Genomic DNA, 21126 nt, shown 5'->3' on the forward strand with positions numbered 1-21126 from the left:
AGATCTCCCTCCAATTTCTTATGAAGTTTTTGGGTTTCTTTATGTTTTCTTGTTTTCCTATTTTTGAGATGTTTTCCTATTACATTATGAACTAAACTCCCTAAATATCTAGGGAGGATGAAACCTACAATGGATCTTATTATTTAATTATCTAAATTACACGATAAAACTTGTTCTTGTTCTTAATTGTGTGTTCTTAATTCTTGCCTTAATATTTTCAGGATATTAATCCAAGTTTGATGTGCTTATTCAATGGAGCAAAAGTATCTGTTTAAGAGTAGATCTAGCATAATTAAGCGGAGTTGCATGCAATCCTAGAAATAGGATGACATAAATCTGCCAGATTAGAGTCAAATCTAATAGGGGAGTCCATAGATCGAGTTAATGCGACGATTGGGGTTTTAATTAGAAAGAGATTTCAATTAATCAACCTAGAGTCAATTGTTCTTAGTCTCGAAAGAGATATTAACATAATTTAGGGATTTCTACGGATCAAGACAAGTCAATAAATTGTTTGATTCAGAGTCAGAATAATAAGTGAAGTCTAGGTGGATTCTTCCTTGGGTATTGTCTTTATTATTTGTTTATTCGATTATTTTCTTCACTCTCTATCACGTTCAGTAGTTAATTAGTTAGTTAATTTTAGATTTAAACAAATCCCTTATATTTTAGGCTAAATAATAGAAAGATAGTTAATACTAGTACTTTTAGTCCTTATGGATACGATATTCTGGACTCACCATAGCTATATTACCATTCGATAGGTGCGCTTGCCTTTATCGTGATCGTAGTCTAATGTAGTGAATCATAAAACGATCATCAAGTTTTTGGCGCCGTTGTGGGGGACTAAAATATTAGAAACACTTAATTTTTATTACTTTAGCCATTTTTATTTTTATTGCAATTTATTTTTGTTTTTATTTTAATTTACTAACTTATCTTTTATTTACTTCTGGCAGGTTTTTGTAGTTTATGACTAGAAGAAATCCATCAAGACCATTGCTTTTTGACAGCAAAATTGAAACAAAACTCACAAAAATCGTAGAGAAATAAGGCGAAGTCTACAGTATATAGAGAAAGAGCACGAGGACGATACTAATAATACTAAGGAGATGGCTGAAAATCGGAATAATTTGCTACCTCCTGTGGTTGCCACTAATCATGTGAATCAGAATGCTGCTCTTTGTACTATTTACGACTATGCTAAGCCTAATTTAGCGGGGGCTAAATCGAGTATTGTTAGACCTGCCATTGCTGCAAATAATTTTGAACTGAAACTTAGCACTATACAAATGATTCAACAGTTTGTTCAGTTTGATGGTTTGCAAGATGAAGACCCAAATACTCATTTGGCCAATTTCTTAGAGTTTTGTGATACTTTCAAGATAAATGGTGTTTCTGACGATGCCATTCGCTTACGACTATTCCCCTTCTCATTGAGAAATAAGGCTAAGCAGTGGTTGAACTCCTTGCCACGACGGTCCATCACTATTTGGGATCAAATGACCGAGAAGTTTTTATTAAAATATTTCTCACTAGTTAAGACAGCTAAGTTAAGGAACAATATCTCCTCCTTTGTGAAAATGGATTTAGAGACTTTATATGATGCATGAGAGATGTATAAGGACTTATTAAGAAGGTGCCCTTACCATGGGTTACCTCTATGGTTACAGATTTAGACTTTTCATAATGGTTTGAACCCCTCAACTAGGCAGATGATCGATGCAGCCGCCTGTGGTACCATAAATAATAAAACCACTGATGAGGCATATGAATTCATTGAAGAGATGTCACTGAATAATTATCAGTGGCAAGTCATGAGGACAAAGCCGACAAAAGTAGCTGGTGTTTTTAACTTTGATGCAGTTCAGATCAGGTAGAACTTTTAAACAGAAATATTGATGGTTTATGCAGTTCGCAGGTACATCCGGTGATACAATGTGACACAAGTGGAGGTAGAATGAGCAATTCATAAATCTATCCTACGGTGAGCAAATGAGTTATATGGGTAATAATCCTAGACCTCAAAATAATCCTTACAGTAATACTTACAATGCAGGTTAGAGGAACCACCCAAACTTTTCATGGGGAGGTCAAGGAAATCAAAGACCCCCACCGCCCCCTCCGGGTTTTCAGTAGCAACCTTATCTGTAACAAAAGAAACCGAACCTTGAAGAGATGTTTGAGAAATTTATTTCGATGTCAGAGACTTGTTTCCAAAATACTGAGACTGCTTTGAAAAATCAGCAAGCATCGATTCAAGGGCTCGCAAATCAAATTGAGCAGCTTGCTAAATTAGTTTCGGAAAGGCAACAAGGTAGTTTACCTAGTAACACTGAACCTAACCCAAGAGAGCATGTAAAAGCGGTTACATTGAAGAATGGGAAAGTGTTAACTGAACCAGAAAATAAGTTGCCACAAGAATCTGATAAGGAAAAGGACGAGAAAGTAAAACCCGAAGTAAGTGTAACACTGATGCTTAAAGAATATGAATGTAACGCCCCAATTTTCAAGATTTTCAGGATTTCTGTAATTTTGAATGAATTTTAGAAATACTGTGTTTCGACTGTCTGGTGTGGGTCTGAGTATGTTGGTGGGCCTTTAAAAAGCCCAAGAGTAAATTTAATTCGAGGCAATTTCTGAATTTTAATTTTGGGAGAGAGGGTTCTGGGGATATGGGATTTTAAAATTGAAGTGGTAAAATAGAACACAAAAAAGATCTGTGGTAAAGTGGCATGTGGCGCCGCCACCTAGGTGTTTGGGGAGTGACGTATGGATGTTTAAGGGGAGCCAGAGTTCAAGTCACAAGGTAAGCATGTTGTTACTTTTATTTTTGTGTGCATGTGCTGGGCATGTGATAAAGCTTAAGTGGAAATTCGGCTAGGGCTTTAGGAAGGTTAGGCCGTGGGTCTGAATGGCCATTAGGGCAAGCTTTATTTTCTTTTTGTTTTGCCAAATTAGGGTTAGCCACCTTGAGCCTTCCCTTCCATTCTATTCTCTTCTTAGTGTCGCAAAAAGTTGAAAACGAAAAGATAGATCTCCTGAGTGTCGAATTCTTCCTTCTTTTCTCCTCTCTTCTTCTATTTTCTTTTTCTCCTTCTTTTCTTCTCTGGCCGACACATTCCTACTATTCTACTCATCTCCTCTTTCATTCCCATTCTTTTCTAAACCCCTATAGTCGATTTCCATAAAAGTCGAAATCCTGAAAGTTGTTTCTTGTGCCGATTTCTTCTAGCCAAAATCCTTCTATTTTCTTCATCTCTTTTGGCCAATTTTCACATCCTTTAAACCTCAACCCCTGTCGGCAGTACCACTGCAAAAAAACACCATACCAGATGATCTTCCTCTTCACAGTTCCAAAAGCCGAAAACACAATAGTTTTTAGGGACGTATAGCCAAATCTTTAGATCTCTAAGATTCAATTTCTACAAGTGTTTAAGGGCTGGATCTGCATCAGATCTGAGTAGAAACTAAAGTGGAATCGTTTTAGTTGAAGGAACCTGAGGTAGGTACTCAAATCTATTCTTTATTTTGGGTTTTAGGAAAGCCAAAATCCCTAAAGGCATAAGGAGGTTGTCGATTGGAGCTTAGGGCTCTAAGGGTTGTAACAATTAATTTTTTTTGGGTGTTAGTGTGATCCAGAGGCTGTTGATCGAAGGCTTGGACAAGTGGAACGACTAGATCTAGATCTAGTCTCTAGTTTTGGCAAAGGTAGGATCTCAAGGGCCATAGGTATTGATGGCCGATTATGGTAAGTAAGTTTATGATGGTTGCCATTGTATTTTGGATCTGATATATCTAGTGACGATTGTAGGATATCGTGGGAGATTTTGGTAGCAGTTGTAGCAAATCAGGTGTGTAAATGACACCCACTCATAGACTAGATCGGCAAAAGCCGAAAAGCTGAAATGCCGAAGAGCCGACATTATGTGAACTTACGAGCGTGCAAGCGCTCATGAGATGGTTTGGTTGTTAATTTTGGTAATCACAAGCGGTAAGATTGCAGAGTGCACAATTTCGTGCATTTCAATATATTTAGGCTTAATGGGCCGAAATTGGGTTAATGGGCCAACGGGCCCAATTCGGTAAAAATGCTCGGTAAGTGTTTTTGTTAATACGTTAATAGCTATAATGAGCATGAAACCCTAAAAAGACTGATAAAATTATTGAAATACCTCTGTAAGGTAGAATTACCGTAATACCTCTAAAGGGGTAAGTTTACGATTACGACCCTCGAGGGTAAATAACTGTTCTTACGCTATAATCTGACTGTCTTTCTGAAGCATGTCTTGTTAATTATATATATATTCTGCATACATGTCATACTGCATGGGGTTGGGTTTTGTTATAGAGGAAGAACCCGTTCTGGTGGTTGTGCCACATATTCTAATATAAGCAGCTTTGCTGCGGATTATAGTTAGTGCCGCAACTGGTGCTAACACTATAAGTGTAGGGATGGCGTGGGTGATTTATTCCCCACAGGAAGTGTAGGGATGGACGGAGGCAAGTGCAGGGTTGGATGGGGTTATCATGCATTAATCATATGAGACTATTTTGTTATAGGCCAACTGTATTGAAATGGGTCCAACTGTGTTAATATGGGCAAGGCCCAATATATCTCGACTTGTAATAGGGCTACGGCCCAGATTGATACTGATATGGGCTAGGCCCAGTATACTCTGATACTGTAAAGGGCTATGACCCACATTAATATTGATATGGGCTAAGGCCCAGTTAACTCTGATTTCTGAATAGGGCTTAGGCCCAGTAAAGCTTGAACTGATTTGGGCTCTGGTTGGGATATTTTACACACTGAGTTTTCCAAACTCACCCCATTTTTCCCATCTTTGCAGGTGAGCCTTAGATCGGTGGACTTAGAGCTGGAGGGATTCAGAGTGGCCATGTGGATAGTTTAAAATAAGTGTTTATGCCTTCACTTTTGTTCTAGATTATTTCCTTTATGTTTTCGGGTTTTAATTTGTAATAAGGCCGCTTTAATTATTTTTAATTATTTTTAGTATGTTTTGTTAGCTTAGATATGATATTATGTTAACTATTTGAAATTGAATAGCTCTAGGGCGCATTTTAAAAAGGTTACTTGATTTCAAAATATCGCGATAACAAAGCAAGCCTTCCGCAACGAAAACATTTTCAAAATTAATAACCTTTCCAAATGGTTTTAAACGAAATGGTTTTCCCTGAACAATCACTCAGTTAAAGTGTGGCAATGGTTATGTGCATGTCTAGGAGTGGATCCGTGGAGAGCTTGGTACTTAAGCAGTCTAATAGACTCACCTCCTCTTTTCCGGCATCCTACCTGGTGCACAGCTTCCATTCACTTTAATCTATAACGAAAAATACTCTTTAAACACAAAGAAAGATTTTAGATAAAACATGAATTTTATAGTAACGCTTTAATGTGACACGCCGGATTCGGCCGTAACGTTTGGGCCAGGTTTGGGGTGTTACAATGAACCACTGATCCCATATCCAGCAAAGTTGAAGAAAGATCGTATGGATGCACAATTTGGTAAATTTCTTGAACTTTTTAAACAGCTACATATTAATTTACCTTTTGTTGAAGCTATTTCACAGATTCCTACATACGCTAAATTTTTGAATGAGCTTCTAACAAATAAAAGGAAGTTTGAGGAGCTATCTACCGTGGAAGTCAACGAAGAATGTTCAGCTATTCTTCAAAACAAGCTACCAACCAAATTGAAAGACCAAGAAAGTTTCACTATTCCCTGTTTAATTGGTAGTTTAGATATTGAGAAAGCATTAGCTGATTTAGGTGCCAGTATTAATTTGATGCCTTATAAAATGTTCAAGCAGCTTGGTCTTGAGGAACCAAAACCCACTAGGATGAGTATTCAATTAGCTGATAGATCTGTTAAATATCCTAGGGGTATTATTGAAGATATGCTAATTAAAGTAGATAAATTCATATTTCCTGTTGATTTCGTCATACTTGACATGGATGAGGATGTTGAAGTACCTTTGATTCTAGGTCGCCATTAGCCACTGTTAGAGCTGTTATTGATGTAGGTGACGGTAGACTTATGCTTAGGGTAGGTGACGAAGAAATTATTTTTAAAATCTATGATGACATGAGATTCTCTAGAGAATAAGATGATTCCCGTTATTTTATTGATTCTATTGACCATGCTACTCAAGATTCTTTATAGGAAATCGTTCATAAGGACACGTTGGAACTGTGTCTTGCTCAAGGAGAGGAGGTAAATGATGATGATGATGCGATAGGTAATACAAATGCTAAATTAAATTCTAACGAGTCCTCGCTAAGATAGAAGAATTATGAGGTTATTAAGGTAAACAATGAATTAAAATTAAAACTCTCTATTGAAGAACCTCCTAAATGAGAATTAAAGCAATTACCAAATCACCTAGAGTATACATTTCTTGGAAATAATTCTACATTACTAGTGATTATTGCTTCAGATTTGCAGCCAAATGAAAAAGATAAGTTACTTCAAGTGTTGAAGGAGCATAAAAGAGCTATAGCTTGGAAGATTTCTGACATTAGAGGGATCAGTTCCTCTTTTTGCACCTATAAAATTTTAGTGAAAGATGAATATAAACCTTGTGTGCAAGCTTAAAGACAACTAAATCCTAACATGAAAGAAGTCGTAAAATCTGAGGTAATTAAACTTCTAGATGCTGGAGTTATTTATCATATTTCTGACAGTTCTTGGGTGAGTCCTATGCAGGTTGTTCCTAAGAAAGGAGGCATGACTTTTGTGGCTAACAAGAAGAATGAATTGATCCCAACATGAATAGTCACGGGATAGAGAGTTTGCATTGACTATAGGAAGTTGAAAGATGCCACGAGAAAAGATCATTTTCCCTTTCCATTCATTGATCAGATGTTGGAAAAATTATCTGGGCCTATGTACTATTGCTTCCTAGATGGACTCTTTAGTTACTTCCAAATCCCAATAGCTCCTGAGGACCAAAAGAAAACGACATTTACATGTCCATACGGTACGTTTGCTTATCGACGAATGCCTTTTGGATTATGTGATGCTCCTGCTACCTTTCAGCACTGCATGTTGGCCATTTTTGATGAACTCATAGAAGACATTATGGAGGTATTTATGGACGACTTCTCGGTATTCGGTAATTCTTTCCATCTTTGCCTTAAAAATTTAAAACAAGTTTTAATGAGATGTGAGGAAACGAACCTTGTACTTAATTGGGAAAAATGTCACTTCATGGTTCGTGAAGGGATTGTAGTAGGCCACAAAATTTCTAGTAAAGGGATCAAGGTTGATAAAGTGAAAATTGAAACTATTGAGAAATTACCTCTCCCTAGTTCAGTTAAGGCTATACAAAGCTTTTTAGGACATGTTGGGTTTTATAGAAGATTTATTAAGGATTTTTCTAAAATAGCTAAGCCTTTAACAAATTTTCTAGAAAAAGATATGCCTTTCAATTTCAATCATGAATGTTTAGAAGCATTTAATACTCTTAAAGATAAATTAATTAATGCTCTGATTGTAGTTGCACCTGATTAGAATTTACCCTTTGAACTAATGTGTGATGTGAATGATTTTGCAGTAGGTGCTGTTCTTGGACAGCGAAGAGATAAGCATTTTCAACTGATTTATTATGCTAACAAGACATTGACAGTCGCACAAGAAAATTCAACAACTACTAAGAAAGAATTATTGGTTGTGGTTTTTGCATTCGATAAATTTAGACCATTTTTAATATTATCTAAAGTTGTCGTCTACACTGACCATTTGGCTCTTCGTTATCTCCTTACTAAATCAGATGCAAAGCCTCGACTAATAAGATAGATTTTATTGTTGTAGGAATTCGATTTAGAAATCCAAGATAAGAAGGGAGCCGAAAATTTTGCAGCAGATCACTTGTCCAGGTTAGAAAACCCACATCTCAAGGAGATTGATGAAAATGAGATAAATGATTTGTTTCCTGAAGAACAAATCTTGGTTATAACTAACTCTGAAAGCCCTAGGTTTGCTGATATTGCGAATTATCTATCTATTAATATCCTTCCAAAAAGGTTGAGACATCACCAAAAGAAGCGATTCGGCCGTGCGTAGAACAAGCCGTGCGATTCGGCCGTGTGAACCACATGGCCTGGACACAAGGGCGTGTCCAAGGCCGTGTGACGAGTGGGCTATTATTTTTCTCAACAAACACGGGCTGGATTTCGAGACACATGGGCGTGTGACACGGCCGTGTGGCCCAATACGAGCCTCACACGACCGTGTCCATTTTTAAAGCCCCAAACCTAATTTCTTTTTCTTTTTTTACTTTTTACCTTTTTCTTCATCTTCCAAATACTAGCCGTCGTTCCCCTTTCCCCTATTTCCGGCTACCACCTAGCTCTCTCCCCTTTTCCCTTTTTCCTTCTTCTTTCTCTTTCCCTCCTCTCATTTTCTCTCTTCTATCATTCCCTCCCTTCTTCCCTCATCTTTCCTCTCCTTTCTCCTGACCAGCCTCTCCAACTACTATCCGCCCCTTGCACCGACCACTAAGCACCGTTGCACCTCTAAACACTGAACCCGTGCACAACCCCCACAACCACTACAAACTCAGCCACACGCCCCCTCATCCCACCACTGTCCAACCACCAGCCATCATCGCACACTCAAAACCCGACTCTCACCCTAGCCCTTTCATAACCAACGGCCGTACCGCCGGCCAACTCTACGACCACCACCAACCGTCAGTTCCCATGTTCTTTAACATTTTTATTCTCTATTTTACTCTATTTTATTTTTATTCTTTTAATTTTGATTATTATTCTGTTAGCTTTAGTTTTATTATTAGTATGCATTCTTATTGGAAATTTATGTCTATTGTTATTACATTCATTCTAACCATAGTATAGACTAGCTTGATTTTTATTTTATTATTTTGATTCTTGATTTCATTCACTGTTCTAAATAATAGGTTCTTTTGATAGTTTTCAGTCTAGTTAGTAGTTAATTATGTTAGGATTTTCTTTCTTATTCTTCACCATTAGGTGCATTGGATGGTTTCAATTAGTTTGGTATACACTTAGTTTCGATTCACATACTGTGAGTTTTTGCATTTATGAGCATTAGTGCATATAGGAATAAATGTTACATGATTTACTTATAACCTTCTCGATGCATTTGATTGATGTTGTATTGGTTTCTATTTTATTGATATTGAAATATCCTCAAGCGTATCTACCGAGGCTCGCCACCCTTATCTCCAATTTTCAGTGGGACCCTAGGAGGAACTGTACCAGTTTCATCGAGTACGATCTCTCGGTATGGGTCGATGCATTGATTGGGCCGCATTAAAGCAGGTCCGTTTAGCTGATGATGTGCGCGCGATTATTACCACAGCCCCATGGGATAGGTTCTTCACCATATTGAACCCACCTACTCGAAGCTCACCTTAAAGATCGACGCCACATTTTCGGTCCAGCAGGTCATGTTGGTCCATGATGAGCCAGGCACAGTCACCTTTCGCCTTGGCGGGTTGGTGCAACACATGAGCATTCCAGAGTTCGGTGCTATTTTGGGACTTTATACAGAGGAGTTCATGAGCGCTGAGGACTTTCTTCAACTTCATCGACATATTCATTACTCATATTCGTAATGTTGGACTAAGCTCACGACCAACCTAACTAACTATGACGTGAGTGGCTCGAAGGTGACGCACCTCTCTCCGGCCCTACGGTATATTCACGCCCTTCTAGCTCACACTTTGACAGGTCAGAGAGAGAGCACAAGAGTGGTTAGTACTTATGGTGCCTATTTTCTGTGGAGCATGACTACCAGAAATGTGTTTGATTTGGCGTATTTTATCACACTCGCTTGCTGCAATCAGACTGAACGCCATAAGAAAGGCCCTATCTGTCTCAGCCCTTACGTGACTCATTTCGCTCGACACTTCGATTTACTCGACACATTGGAATAGTCCTCAACACTTACCCTTGTCGATCAGATGTCCCCTCAAGACGTCTCGAGCATGATCCACATGAGGATGATTGAGCGGTGACGTGGAGTGGACCCCCCTCAGTACACACTAGTCCAACCTGACATTCAGCATGACCCAGATGACTTCACTGATGATGTTCCTCCCTATCACGAGGACCCACCACAGCCTCCACCATCGAGTCACTGACATGCTCCCTTTGCTGCTAGCTCTCGAAAAGTGTCCTATGAGGAGTTCATGAGTTTCCGTCAGTACTGTACTGAGCAGTTCGACAGTCTTGATGTGATTTTGCAGCAGATCTGTCAAAATTTACATATTACTCCTCTAGAGCCGACGACGCAAGCATCTGATGATGAGGACCATTGAGTCCATTTATCTTTATGTTTATGTTTATTTTTATTTTTTATGTTTATTTAATCTTTATATTTTGACCTCTATTTTAATTATTATGGTTGTTTCTAATCAAGTAACCCTCTTAATCTTCTTTAATTTTGTGTTTCTCTTCTTATCAGTTGCTCAGAAATTTGCACTACCCCTATATTTATCTACAATTTCATTTTTCACTATTTTGGGAATTTCATCCAAAAATTCAAGACAGTTTCAATTCTCTTCCTCTCTTATGATATTTATGTTTTTACTTTGATTATCTATTTTCGTACATTGAGGATAATGTACATCTTAAGTGTGGAGAGGTTATTTATATGATTATTTGAAAATCCTTAAATTATGCCTTGTGTTTAAGTAATTTTCTCATATTACTTTTAGAACGAACTCTTATTGATTTGTGATTTTCATTGATATGTTTTAGATTAAATTCATAGATACTTGTGCATTGATGATCTAAACTTTAAGATACTAGAGAATTAAGCATGACAAGTCTATTTTTCAGAATTAAAAAGTTTTTAAGATGTTTCCCTAAATTGAGGTATTACCTTGACGTTTAAAATTTGAAAGATTGACATCAAAAGCCATAATTTTTGTGAGATTTTGAGCCTTTAGAGCATACATTTTTCTTGCTCACTTTATTATTGGTTATAAGTGTGTCAATATTGATTTGTTATTCTAGAACTTGCTTCGATTATACATACCGAGACCACACCTTTAATTTAATATATTGAGGTGATAAAGGCACCTAGGTTTTAACCCACTTACCCCACAAAAAGCCTACACTCACAATTAACCCTTAGTGAACCCCTTTAAGCCTAACAAACTATTTCTTAATTTACCCTTAATATTAACCCATACATTATACTTTTTGATTCACTGAGAATTTTTCCTATTCTATTGACTATTTTTTTTCGATATTTGATTTGGTTAATTTCCTAACTATGTTCTTTTATTTTAGTGTATACTTTTCTCTTATTATTCATTCATTCATTCACAAAAAAAAAGTGAAAAAAATATACATATATGTTGATTATTATTAGTTCTTTGTTTTGAGCTTAAGTAGTTAATTTCATATTCTGAGAATAAGCTCATGTTTTTCTTTAATTAATTCGATTGATGTAATTATTTAAGTATTAGTTTAGTTTTCTAGTTAGGTAATTTATCAATTTGATCTCGATTCTAACCCTTTTTTTTCAACCTTTATCCACACCTTTAACCCAAGCCCTGTTACAACCCTTTAAAGACACAACCCTTTAAAGACTGTTTGATTTGTGTATCATATCATTTTATAGTGGTGGAGATTTGATTTTCATGCAAGCTTATGGTAATAACTTTTCATGTTTGACTCTTGAGTGCTTAATTTTTGAACCTTAAACATTTTGAGTGATTTAAGTGAATCTTTAATGAGGATGTCAATCCTTATTAATTTTTGAATTAAAGGTAATTATTTAGATAAGGGGAAATACCTATGTTTTCATCCTTTAAAAATATTAGACTTGGATTTCTTGTGCATTTAGTGCTCTTTTAGTTGAATTATCAATGTATGATTATTTTTGAAATTATGATAAAACATTGTTGATGGGAATTATGAATTGAGAAAGTTTAATTTTAATTGTGAGTTGAGGATTTTTCTTGAGGACAAGCACACGCTTAAGTGTGGGGGTATTTGATAAACCATAAAAGTAACACATTTTAATCCCATACTTAGAATATTTTTGGATGATTTATCATGTGGCAGCCCGTGTCGATATCGCTCCTAGTTTCTCAAATAGGCGAAAAAAGCCAATGTTTAGGGTTTCTGAGCATTCTAAATTCTATATAAACACACTAGAAGTAGACCTAAAGGGACATGTAGAGTAGAAAGCAGAAATTACTCGAAGGAAGCCGTTGGATTCAGCTCAGAAGAAGGATCTCCTTCAAGACTGAAGATCTCCCTCCAATTTCTCTCGAAGTTTTTGGGTTTCTTTATGTTTTGTTGTTTTCCTATTTTTGAGATGTTTTCCTATTACATTATGAACTCAACTCCCTAAATACATAGGGAGGATGAAACCTACGATGGACCTTATTATTTAATTATTTGAATTACACGATAAATACTTGTCCTTGTTCTTAATTATGTGTTATTAATTCTTGCCTTAACACTTTCAGGATATTAATCCAAGTTTGATGTGCTTATTCAATGGAGCAAAAGTCCCTATTTAAGAGTAGATCTAGCATAATTAAGCAGAGTTGCATGCAATCCTAGAAATAGGATGACATAAATTTGCCAGATTAGAGTCAAATCTAATAGAGGAATCCATAGATCGAGTTAATGTGAGGACAGGGGTTTTAATTAGAAAGAGATTTCAATTAATTAGCCTAGAGTCAATTTTTCTTAGTTTCGAAAGAGATATTAACATAATTTAGGGATTTCTATGGATCAAGACAAGTGAATAAATCGTTTGATTCAGAGTCAGAATAATAAGTGAAGTCTAGGTGGATTCTTCCTTGGGTATTGTCTTTATTATTTGTTTATTCGATTATTTTATTCACTCTCTGTCGCGTTCAGTAGTTAATTATTTAGTTAATTTTAGATTAAAACAAATCCCTTATATTTTAGGCTAAATAATAGAAAGATAGTTAATACTAGTACTTTTAGTCCTTGTGGATACGATATTCTGGACTACCATAGCTATACTACCATTCGATAGGTGCGCTTGCCTTTGTCGTGATCGTAGTCTAGTGTAGTGAATCATAAAATGATCATCAAAATCGCACGAACGTAATTATCCAACACATGATCTGGAGCTTGCTGTTGTGATTTTTGCTTTGAAAATATGGAGACATTATATGTAATGGGAAAAATGTTACATTTATACGAATCATAAAAGTCTCAAATATCTTTTGTCACAATGGGAAACAGAGGACACTGTCAAGAATATTCAGGATAGATTGAAAGCAGCTTTTGACAGACAGAAATCATATGCAAACTTGAAATGTCGGGATATCAAATATTCTGTCGGAGATAAGGTATTTCTTAAAGTATCATCTTGGAAGAAAATATTGAGATTTGGTCAAAAAGGAAAATTGAGTCCTCGTTTTATTGGGCCATATGATATTGTAAAAAGAGTTGGGCCAGTTGCATATCGTTTGGCTTTGCCTCCAGAATTACAAAAGATTCACGATGTTTTTCATGTTTTTATGCTCAGAAGATATCGATCAAATCCCTCTCATGTTATCACTACAGAAGATATTGAAATTTGACTTGATTTGCCATATGAAGAAAAATCGGTTAAGATATTGGCTCAAGAAGTGATGGAATTGCGTAATAAGCGAGCTCCTTTAGTAAAAGTATATTGAAAAAGAAAATTGGGAACTAGAAAAAACTATAAGATCACAGTATCCCCACCTCTTTTCAAGTAAATTTCGAGGATAAAATTTATTAAGGGGGAGAAATGTAACAACCCGAAGTTTATGGGTATCGAAAAAGTGTATTTTCAGGTCACTTCTTTCGTAAAACGGATTCGTAAATATTTATTAGAAATATTTACGAAGTCAGTAAAGTGGTTAATTAGATTTTGGCCAGGTGAATTAGCTTGAATTAAGGTTAATTTAGTATAAAGACTAGATTGAACATTGGGTAAAAGTTGAATTATAGAATCAAGAAAAGTTAAAGGACTAAATTAGCAAATAAACCATAAGGGAAAATAAGTGAGAAATTTGTGGAAAATATTATTCCATGTGTATGCATAATATCCATATATTTATACTTAATACTTAAGCATATAATATAATAATAAATTAATATAATAAAATAATATAATAAAACATAAATAAACTAAAGTAAATAAAAGAAATAGAAATAGAAAAGAAATAGTATAGTGGAACGAAAAAGAGAATGGAAAGAAAGAAAGAAAAAGAAAGGGAAAAATTAAGGTTTTGAGGTTTGAAGTTTAATTGGTAAGTCAATTTAGCCCATTTTCTTGTAATTTGATGTTTTTGAAATCCTAGAATAAAATACTACTTGATTTATGTGAAAATTTTGAAAGTTAGTTGATTTTTAGATGTGATTTATGTTGAATTAATTGAAGAATTAAGGTTTAAATTGATAGAATTTCAAGTTAAAATTGAATAAAGGATTGAATTGTAAAACAAATCATAAGTTTTATGTACTAGGGACTAAATTGAAAGAATTTCAAAATTAGGGTTTTATGGTGAAATTAGGGAGTTGAAATTAGATTAAGGCTCCATTTTTTTGTCATGAAATCATTTTTCGAAAAAGCTTTTCAGCCTTTTCCAATGTTTGTTTGGCTGAAAAGAATTTCCTAATGTAAAATGAATTACAAAACACGGGAAATGAGGCCTTTAATTTGGGAAAATGTCTTACCATTTTTATTTCGGTAAGACATTTTCAGAAACAGAAGCTAAGAACTCTGAACACCTGATCTTCCTTTCCCCTTTCCCTTCTCCCATCCTTGACACCCAGATCTTCTGCTTGTCGTCAGCCAACAATGATTCTCAACACTAGACGTCAGTGTTCATCGTTGATTTTCCTCATCTTCACCTTTCATTTTCAAAATGGTTACTGCACCACCAATCGGCATATATATTTGGAGTCACCCTCTACATCTGCATCCATCTTTTCCATTTCACTGAAAATTAAACCCTAGAATTTTGATTTGAATCGCTCCGAGACAGCCAAGGTGATAATCTTAACTCATTTTAATCTTCTTCTTTTTTTGTTCTTTTTAACTTGTTTAGATTTGTTTCACTTCGAAAGGCTCACTTAATCTATTTTAATTCTTCTTTGATTCTTTTTGTTGTTTTAATTTGCTGTGAATTTGATTCGGAATTGAAGCTGCATTCCTTTTGTTTCAGTGTTTGTGTGGTTGTTATTATAGATTATAGATTTGAGAAAAACCTTTTTGTTGTGGTTAATACTACCTGATACAAGTTTGGATGATGAAATTTCAATTTAGGTCTTTTACGAATTGCAGTGTTTTGAAATTAAAATTGCTAGTTGTTTAAGACTTTGCATTTCTGTGAGAAGCAATGTTCAATGCTTGACTATCTCGTGGATGTTGATAACAAAAATTTATGGTTCTATAATTTGTAAATTGAAAGGCTTCTGTTATTGTGTGTTTTAAAGGGGCAGATTGATGGTTTACATCCTGTGCTGTGATGGAGGTAGTCGGGTCATGCCTCACAAACAAGTATTCCAAAGGACTACCTGGGAAAAGGTATATACTATGTATAATTGACTAAAGTGAAAAGAGATTTAATTCTATTTTTGGTTTTGATTTAGCAGCCAATTATCTTTTTGTTTATTGCAGTTACTATGGTGGCAATGAGTACATTGATGAACCTGAAATACTTTGCCAGAAGAGGGCTTTGGCAGTATTTCATTTGGATGAAAAGAAGTGGGGCATTAATGTTCAACCGTTGTCTGGCTCTCCGGTAAACTTTGAGGTTTATACAGCTATTCTTAATCCACATGATCTAGGGATAAAAGCAAGATTTTAATTACTGGATATTTTTGTGGATAAAGTTAATCATGTGCTTGTTTCGGTTATGATGCCCTTCATCTTGTTTCAAATTATAGTCTTCTTTATTGGAGTATTATTGTTTAAAGTATTTTCTACATCTTGTGAGTTACATTCTAGAAATGTATAATCTTTGCTTTCAACTCTTGGATGTAAAAAATGTTTTAAAAAACATTGGAAACTAAACAATGGAGTCTGCATGATGAGTTATTGTTGTTATGCTGAATTTATCAACAATGCTTGTTTGTTCTCATCATAAGTACCGGTTGCTTCTATTGCATGCTATAGGGCTTCTTGAGTATTACAGAGATGAGAGATTGTAACAGGGTTTTCCCTCCTCTTGTCTCTATATTGATCTTATTTTTCATCCTCTTAACGTTCAGATATAACGCTTTCTCACTTGATTCTGTGAAGAAAATGCCTAAATCAAATTTGGTTGAAGAGGTACACCCAGTACTTGTTATCTTCAAATCATAAAAGTATACGCTTATGCTTTAGTTTAAGTCTTTTTTTTTGAATGAAATTTAATTGAATTCTACTTTATTTTTGCAATTATTTCTGTCCAACTTGATGGCTATATAATATGTGAAATCCTGTTTACCATCTAATGATGTTATACTGATAAAATCTTCATTTCCTTTAAATACAGATATGGAGATTACAAGCTGCAGACTGTGAGCAGATTGAAATCACCAAGTTTAGCCAGCAGGAGTTTGAAAGACTTCAAAAATGTATATTTCAAGAGAAAACATAAGTTCTAACCTAGTTATTATAACTGTTGAGCTGTTATCTATGGTATTGCAAACTTGCTAATTTAATGAATCTGTTAGGAAAAGATTCTCTGTAGAGTTTGCTTTGAAGAACAAATCAACATAGTCCTCCTCCCATGTAGGCATCATGTCCTCTGCAGGTGTTCATATCTATCCATCCCCATAAATACTGCTAAAGTTCGTTCATTCTGGCTATCACATGCTCTATCAGTAATGATTAATGCATTGATATATCTCCTAAATCTAATGCTAAGGCATCATAACTTCTCTTGTATGTATGTTTATTGTAATTACTTACAAAATTGTAACCTTTGTCTTATGATCATGGATAATATTACATTTATTATCAAAGGATGTGGAATCATGCATAATTTGCATCTCAGTACATGCTATAAGAAGTGTAAAAGGTGCCCAATCTACCGTGTTTCTAACGAAGAGCGACTGTCGGTGTATGATGTGTAGTCTGAAATTACCTATCGAAAAAATTCATGTAAAGTTTTCAAGAATTGCTTGTGATTTTTGGTGAAGCAAGCATTGAGAAGTAGGTCAATTTGGTTTCTTGGAACATGATACAGTTGTGTAATCACATCCAGGAATTGTAAATAACATTTGTAAATAACAATTACAAATAATTTATTTGACTTTGGTTGTTTTCAAATTATGACGGTTAATATTCTAGTTTAATAACTGAGTATTATTATATATTTAATTTGATTTATTTATATAAATAAATCATTGCAAGATATGTAAAAACAATTTAAAATATAAATTTATTAATATATATATAATAAACTCAATTAAATCATGAAAAGATAATAAATTTTTAAATATATATTTGTTTAATTTAAAACAGCTTTTGCGGAAAATATTTTCAGGAAATCTGCCAAATATCAGAAAATATTTTACATAGATTTATACAAACACCAGAAAAGTAAATCATTTCTAGAAAAGTAAATCATTTTTCAGAAATCATTTTTCGGAAAATATTTTACTGGTAAACAAACGGAGCCTAAAGTGGAAATTGAATTGAGATATGAAATTAGTTTTGTAAGAAAATAATTAGTTTGATTTAAGGACTATATTGGAATTAAAGCAAAATTTGTATATAAATTGAAATATTCAATGTTAAATTGTAGTCTATTGATAAATTTTAATTCTTGAATTTCGTAGCTAACATTAAGCTGGAAGACTCGACTATGAAAGGAAAAGAGAAAGTCAACGAGGATTAGCTCGGAAAATATGGTTTGTATTTCTATAATCCAAAAAAAAATTATTTGTTGTGTTTATTTATTATGTATGGTAAGTGAAATTGAGGTGAGATTGATATATTGACATTGAATTGAATTATTTTGTGAAAATATGTGTGTGATTGAAAAATGTATTGAATTTGAATGGATTGAAATTGTATATTGATTGGAAATTGAATTATGTATTGAAATACCCTATTAACAATATCAGGCTAAGTTGCATATAGTTGGCATGCCATAGGATTGGAAGTGCTCAGGGATACTTCGACTTCGAGTCGATGAGGCATTATATGTGTCGTATTGTTATTGCTTCGGATAAATTCGATGAGGTACTGAGTACCGTATTGTTTACTTCGGCAACTCCGATGAGGCACAAGGTGCCGTATTTGTGTGTTTTGGTTGGATCCGTGTATCCATCCTAGTCAGAGTTGGGTTAATAGAGGTATGTGAATGAATTGATCAATTGATTGATATTGAATGATAATGATTATGAATTGAAATGAGCATTGAACTGGACTGTGTAATTGAAATGCATGGAATTGTATGGATAATGGGCTCATAAGATGAATATTGATATTTGTGAATTGCTACTAATAGTAATTAAATGATTGAAATAAAAAAAATATGATAATTGAAGTGTATTGAATAAAATAATTATGAAACTTAATTGTTGTTGAATAGGTTTTGTTATGTGCAAATATATGTTTAAATATTATAAATTTATTCGGATTATAGAAATACCACTGAGTGTATACTCAGCGTACGGTTTGTTTCCGTGCACAGGTTAGGTTAAAGTGCAATTGTTGAATCAACATCCGAAGTCGACCCCGAACTCAATCACGTGGTGAAGTATTTTCTCTTTTGAAAATGGCATGTACCTAGGTTATCTTTTGATGTTATTTTGAGATGTGAATATTGAAAATGTAAAAGGTGATTTTGGTTGATCTATATATCTACCAATATATATACATATTGAATATTGATTGATTAGTAATTAAATGAATTGTTTAGATAATTTATGTTATATATCTTTGAACATATATGAGTTAGATCATTATATTGATAGTTTTGACCTATTTTAAATGTATTTAATCGTGATTTGGATTGGTTGAAAGATTGGATTTTGTGTTGCTTATCATTCAAGGTTTGCAGGGTTGGTCAACTTGATGTAAAAGGTTCATTTTGAGTCCACACGGCCTGGCACACGGGCGTGTGACCAGATCGTGTGAGACACACGGCTTACACATGGGCATGTGATTAGGTCGTGTGACCCCTGCATCTTAAAATTTTAAAAACAGAATGTCCAGGTAATGTCGTACGGGCAGAGACATGGGCGTGTGTCTCAGCCATGTGAGGTACACAGCCTAGCACACGGGCATGTGCCTAGCCGTGTGAAAACTGCACCTAATTCGAATTGAAATAATTAACCACACGGTCTAGCACACGGGCGTGTGGCTTGGCCATGTGTGCAAGTCAGAGAGCTACCTAATTACAACACGGCCTAAAACACGGGCATGTCATAGGGGCACATAGGCGTGTCCCTAAATCACACGAGCGTGTGAGCCCTGTATATAGGAAAAATTTTGAAATTTTATAAAAAATTCTTTGAGTTACCGATTTATTTTAAATACTAATAATGGCCTTGAGAGCCTATAAAAGGGACAATATAATTCAACTATGATGTGTTTGCTATCTAATTTGTTTATTGTTTATAACTGATCTAAATGGCGTATATGTCAAATGGTTTTGAATGTTATTTTTAACTGCCAATGATGCACATGAAACTATCGTACGTTTTATATAATTTATCATCTTATATAAGGCTTCCGCTAAATGTTCTATTTAAAAATATTTTTTTTAGCATAACGTATCTCTAACCCAAAATTTTGATTAAAAATAAAGAAATTATAATAGCCAAAAACTAAATTAAATAGTTTTTTTAAAAACTTTTTACTGAAATGAAGATAAAACGATACACAAAGAAATAAAATCATTAAAGAAACTAACAACTCTTAATAAAAATATACTAAAAATCCTATCGCATGCTCATGCGTGTGGAAATCACGAATTTAGAATACATGTGTGTTTAAAACATTCAACAAATAATAAAACATATGGTTTAGAACTAATTAATAATAGTAACACATGAAATATGTATGATATTAAAATAATAAAAAAAAGAAAATTAAATTAAATCATGAATAAAACATAATGTAAACACAAAAATACATCAAATTAAAAATAATAAATGAATACAATTGTTTATCATGGTATTGTCATCAATCTTGTGTTAGTATCGACTTAATTTGTGTCACCAACTCAATCAACAATATTATTATATACAAATATATAACAATTTTATATAACAAATATACTTAATAAAGTTTCATATAAAAATTAAAAATTGTGTTAGTTCAAATGGTAAAAGCAAATGTTTTCTACGCATAATGTCTTTGTTTCAAAACTCATTATGAACAAATTTTGATTTTTTATAAAAAATTAAAAAAAAAACACCCACAAAATCATGATTTTGAAAACAGAAAGGTTATTTTGGTACTTCCTTAACAGGGTTAAGACTCGATTGATGGGTGAAACCAACTTGGTAAAGGGCTTTATAAATAGTATTGATAAATCATCCAATTTGGTTGTGGCTCGTCATTAGCACATATTATTTAATTTAAGGGTAAACTACACCAATTGACCATAAATTTTATTTAAAATTATATTTTGGTCACCTAACTTTCAAAAGTTACGTTATAGTCACTACTGTTATTAATTTGTTACATTTTTTTCACTCGAGCATTAACTTCCATTAAAAAAGTAATGTTGCACCTTAATTCAAAAGGTTAATAGCTTATTTGGCCCCTAAGCTATTTTAATACCCACAATTTTTAAATGGATATTTTTTAAATGCTCAATTAATTATTTAGTTCATTAGCCTTTTTTTTTTTGTCAAGCCCAACTTAGTGTATTTTATAGTTTGTTTTTTATATAGAAGAAGAGTCACTCACAATAGTTTTTAGACGATGGTTTTGAAAATTTGGGCATGGCTAACTAAGAATTTGAAGCCATGGCTGAGATAAAGAAGGAGAAAGGGAAGGCTCTTATTGCTCTTAAGCCATCCCAGAAAAGAAAGATGGAAGAGGAGAGTTCAAGTGACGAGGATTTTGACTCGTCTAATGAGCCATATAACAGTTCTGATTCAAGTTCCAGTTCAGATAAAATCTTTGAGGA

At 34.2% G+C, this 21126-nt stretch overlaps 1 protein-coding gene across 4 annotated transcripts; it reads left to right on the forward strand.

Annotated features, from left to right (window-relative positions):
- Positions 1–14619: 14619 nt before the first annotated feature.
- Positions 14620–16996, forward strand: LOC121202984 (serine hydroxymethyltransferase 3, chloroplastic). 4 transcript variants are annotated; one of them, XR_005907740.1, is made up of 5 exons: positions 14620–15035; positions 15482–15572; positions 15666–15801; positions 16259–16319; positions 16525–16996. XR_005907740.1 is itself a non-coding variant. In XM_041085328.1 (4 exons), the coding sequence occupies exons 2-4, from the start codon at positions 15514–15516 to the stop codon at positions 16627–16629; spliced, it is 300 nt and encodes a 99-aa protein (XP_040941262.1). In that variant the 5' UTR covers positions 14620–15035; positions 15482–15513; the 3' UTR covers positions 16630–16996. The 4 variants fall into 4 exon arrangements, 2 of the variants coding, with proteins under 2 accessions (XP_040941262.1, XP_040941263.1); XR_005907739.1 differs by having other exon boundaries at positions 15666–15789; XM_041085328.1 differs by lacking the exon at positions 16259–16319.
- The last annotated feature ends 4130 nt before the right edge of the window (positions 16997–21126 follow it).

This window comes from Gossypium hirsutum, chromosome A13 (genome assembly GCF_007990345.1).
Source record: "Gossypium hirsutum isolate 1008001.06 chromosome A13, Gossypium_hirsutum_v2.1, whole genome shotgun sequence".
In the NCBI taxonomy this organism is placed as follows: domain Eukaryota; kingdom Viridiplantae; phylum Streptophyta; class Magnoliopsida; order Malvales; family Malvaceae; genus Gossypium; species Gossypium hirsutum.

Excerpts from the sequence above, each read along its gene's own strand:
- LOC121202984 (XM_041085328.1), top strand. The coding sequence starts at position 15,514 with ATGGAGGTAGTCGGGTCATGCCTCACAAACAAGTATTCCAAAGGACTA. Across the intron at positions 15,573-15,665 it reads AAAGGACTACCTGGGAAAAG|TTACTATGGTGGCAATGAGT; the intron begins GTATATACTATG and ends TGTTTATTGCAG. Across the intron at positions 15,802-16,524 it reads GCTCTCCGGTAAACTTTGAG|ATATGGAGATTACAAGCTGC; the intron begins GTTTATACAGCT and ends CTTTAAATACAG.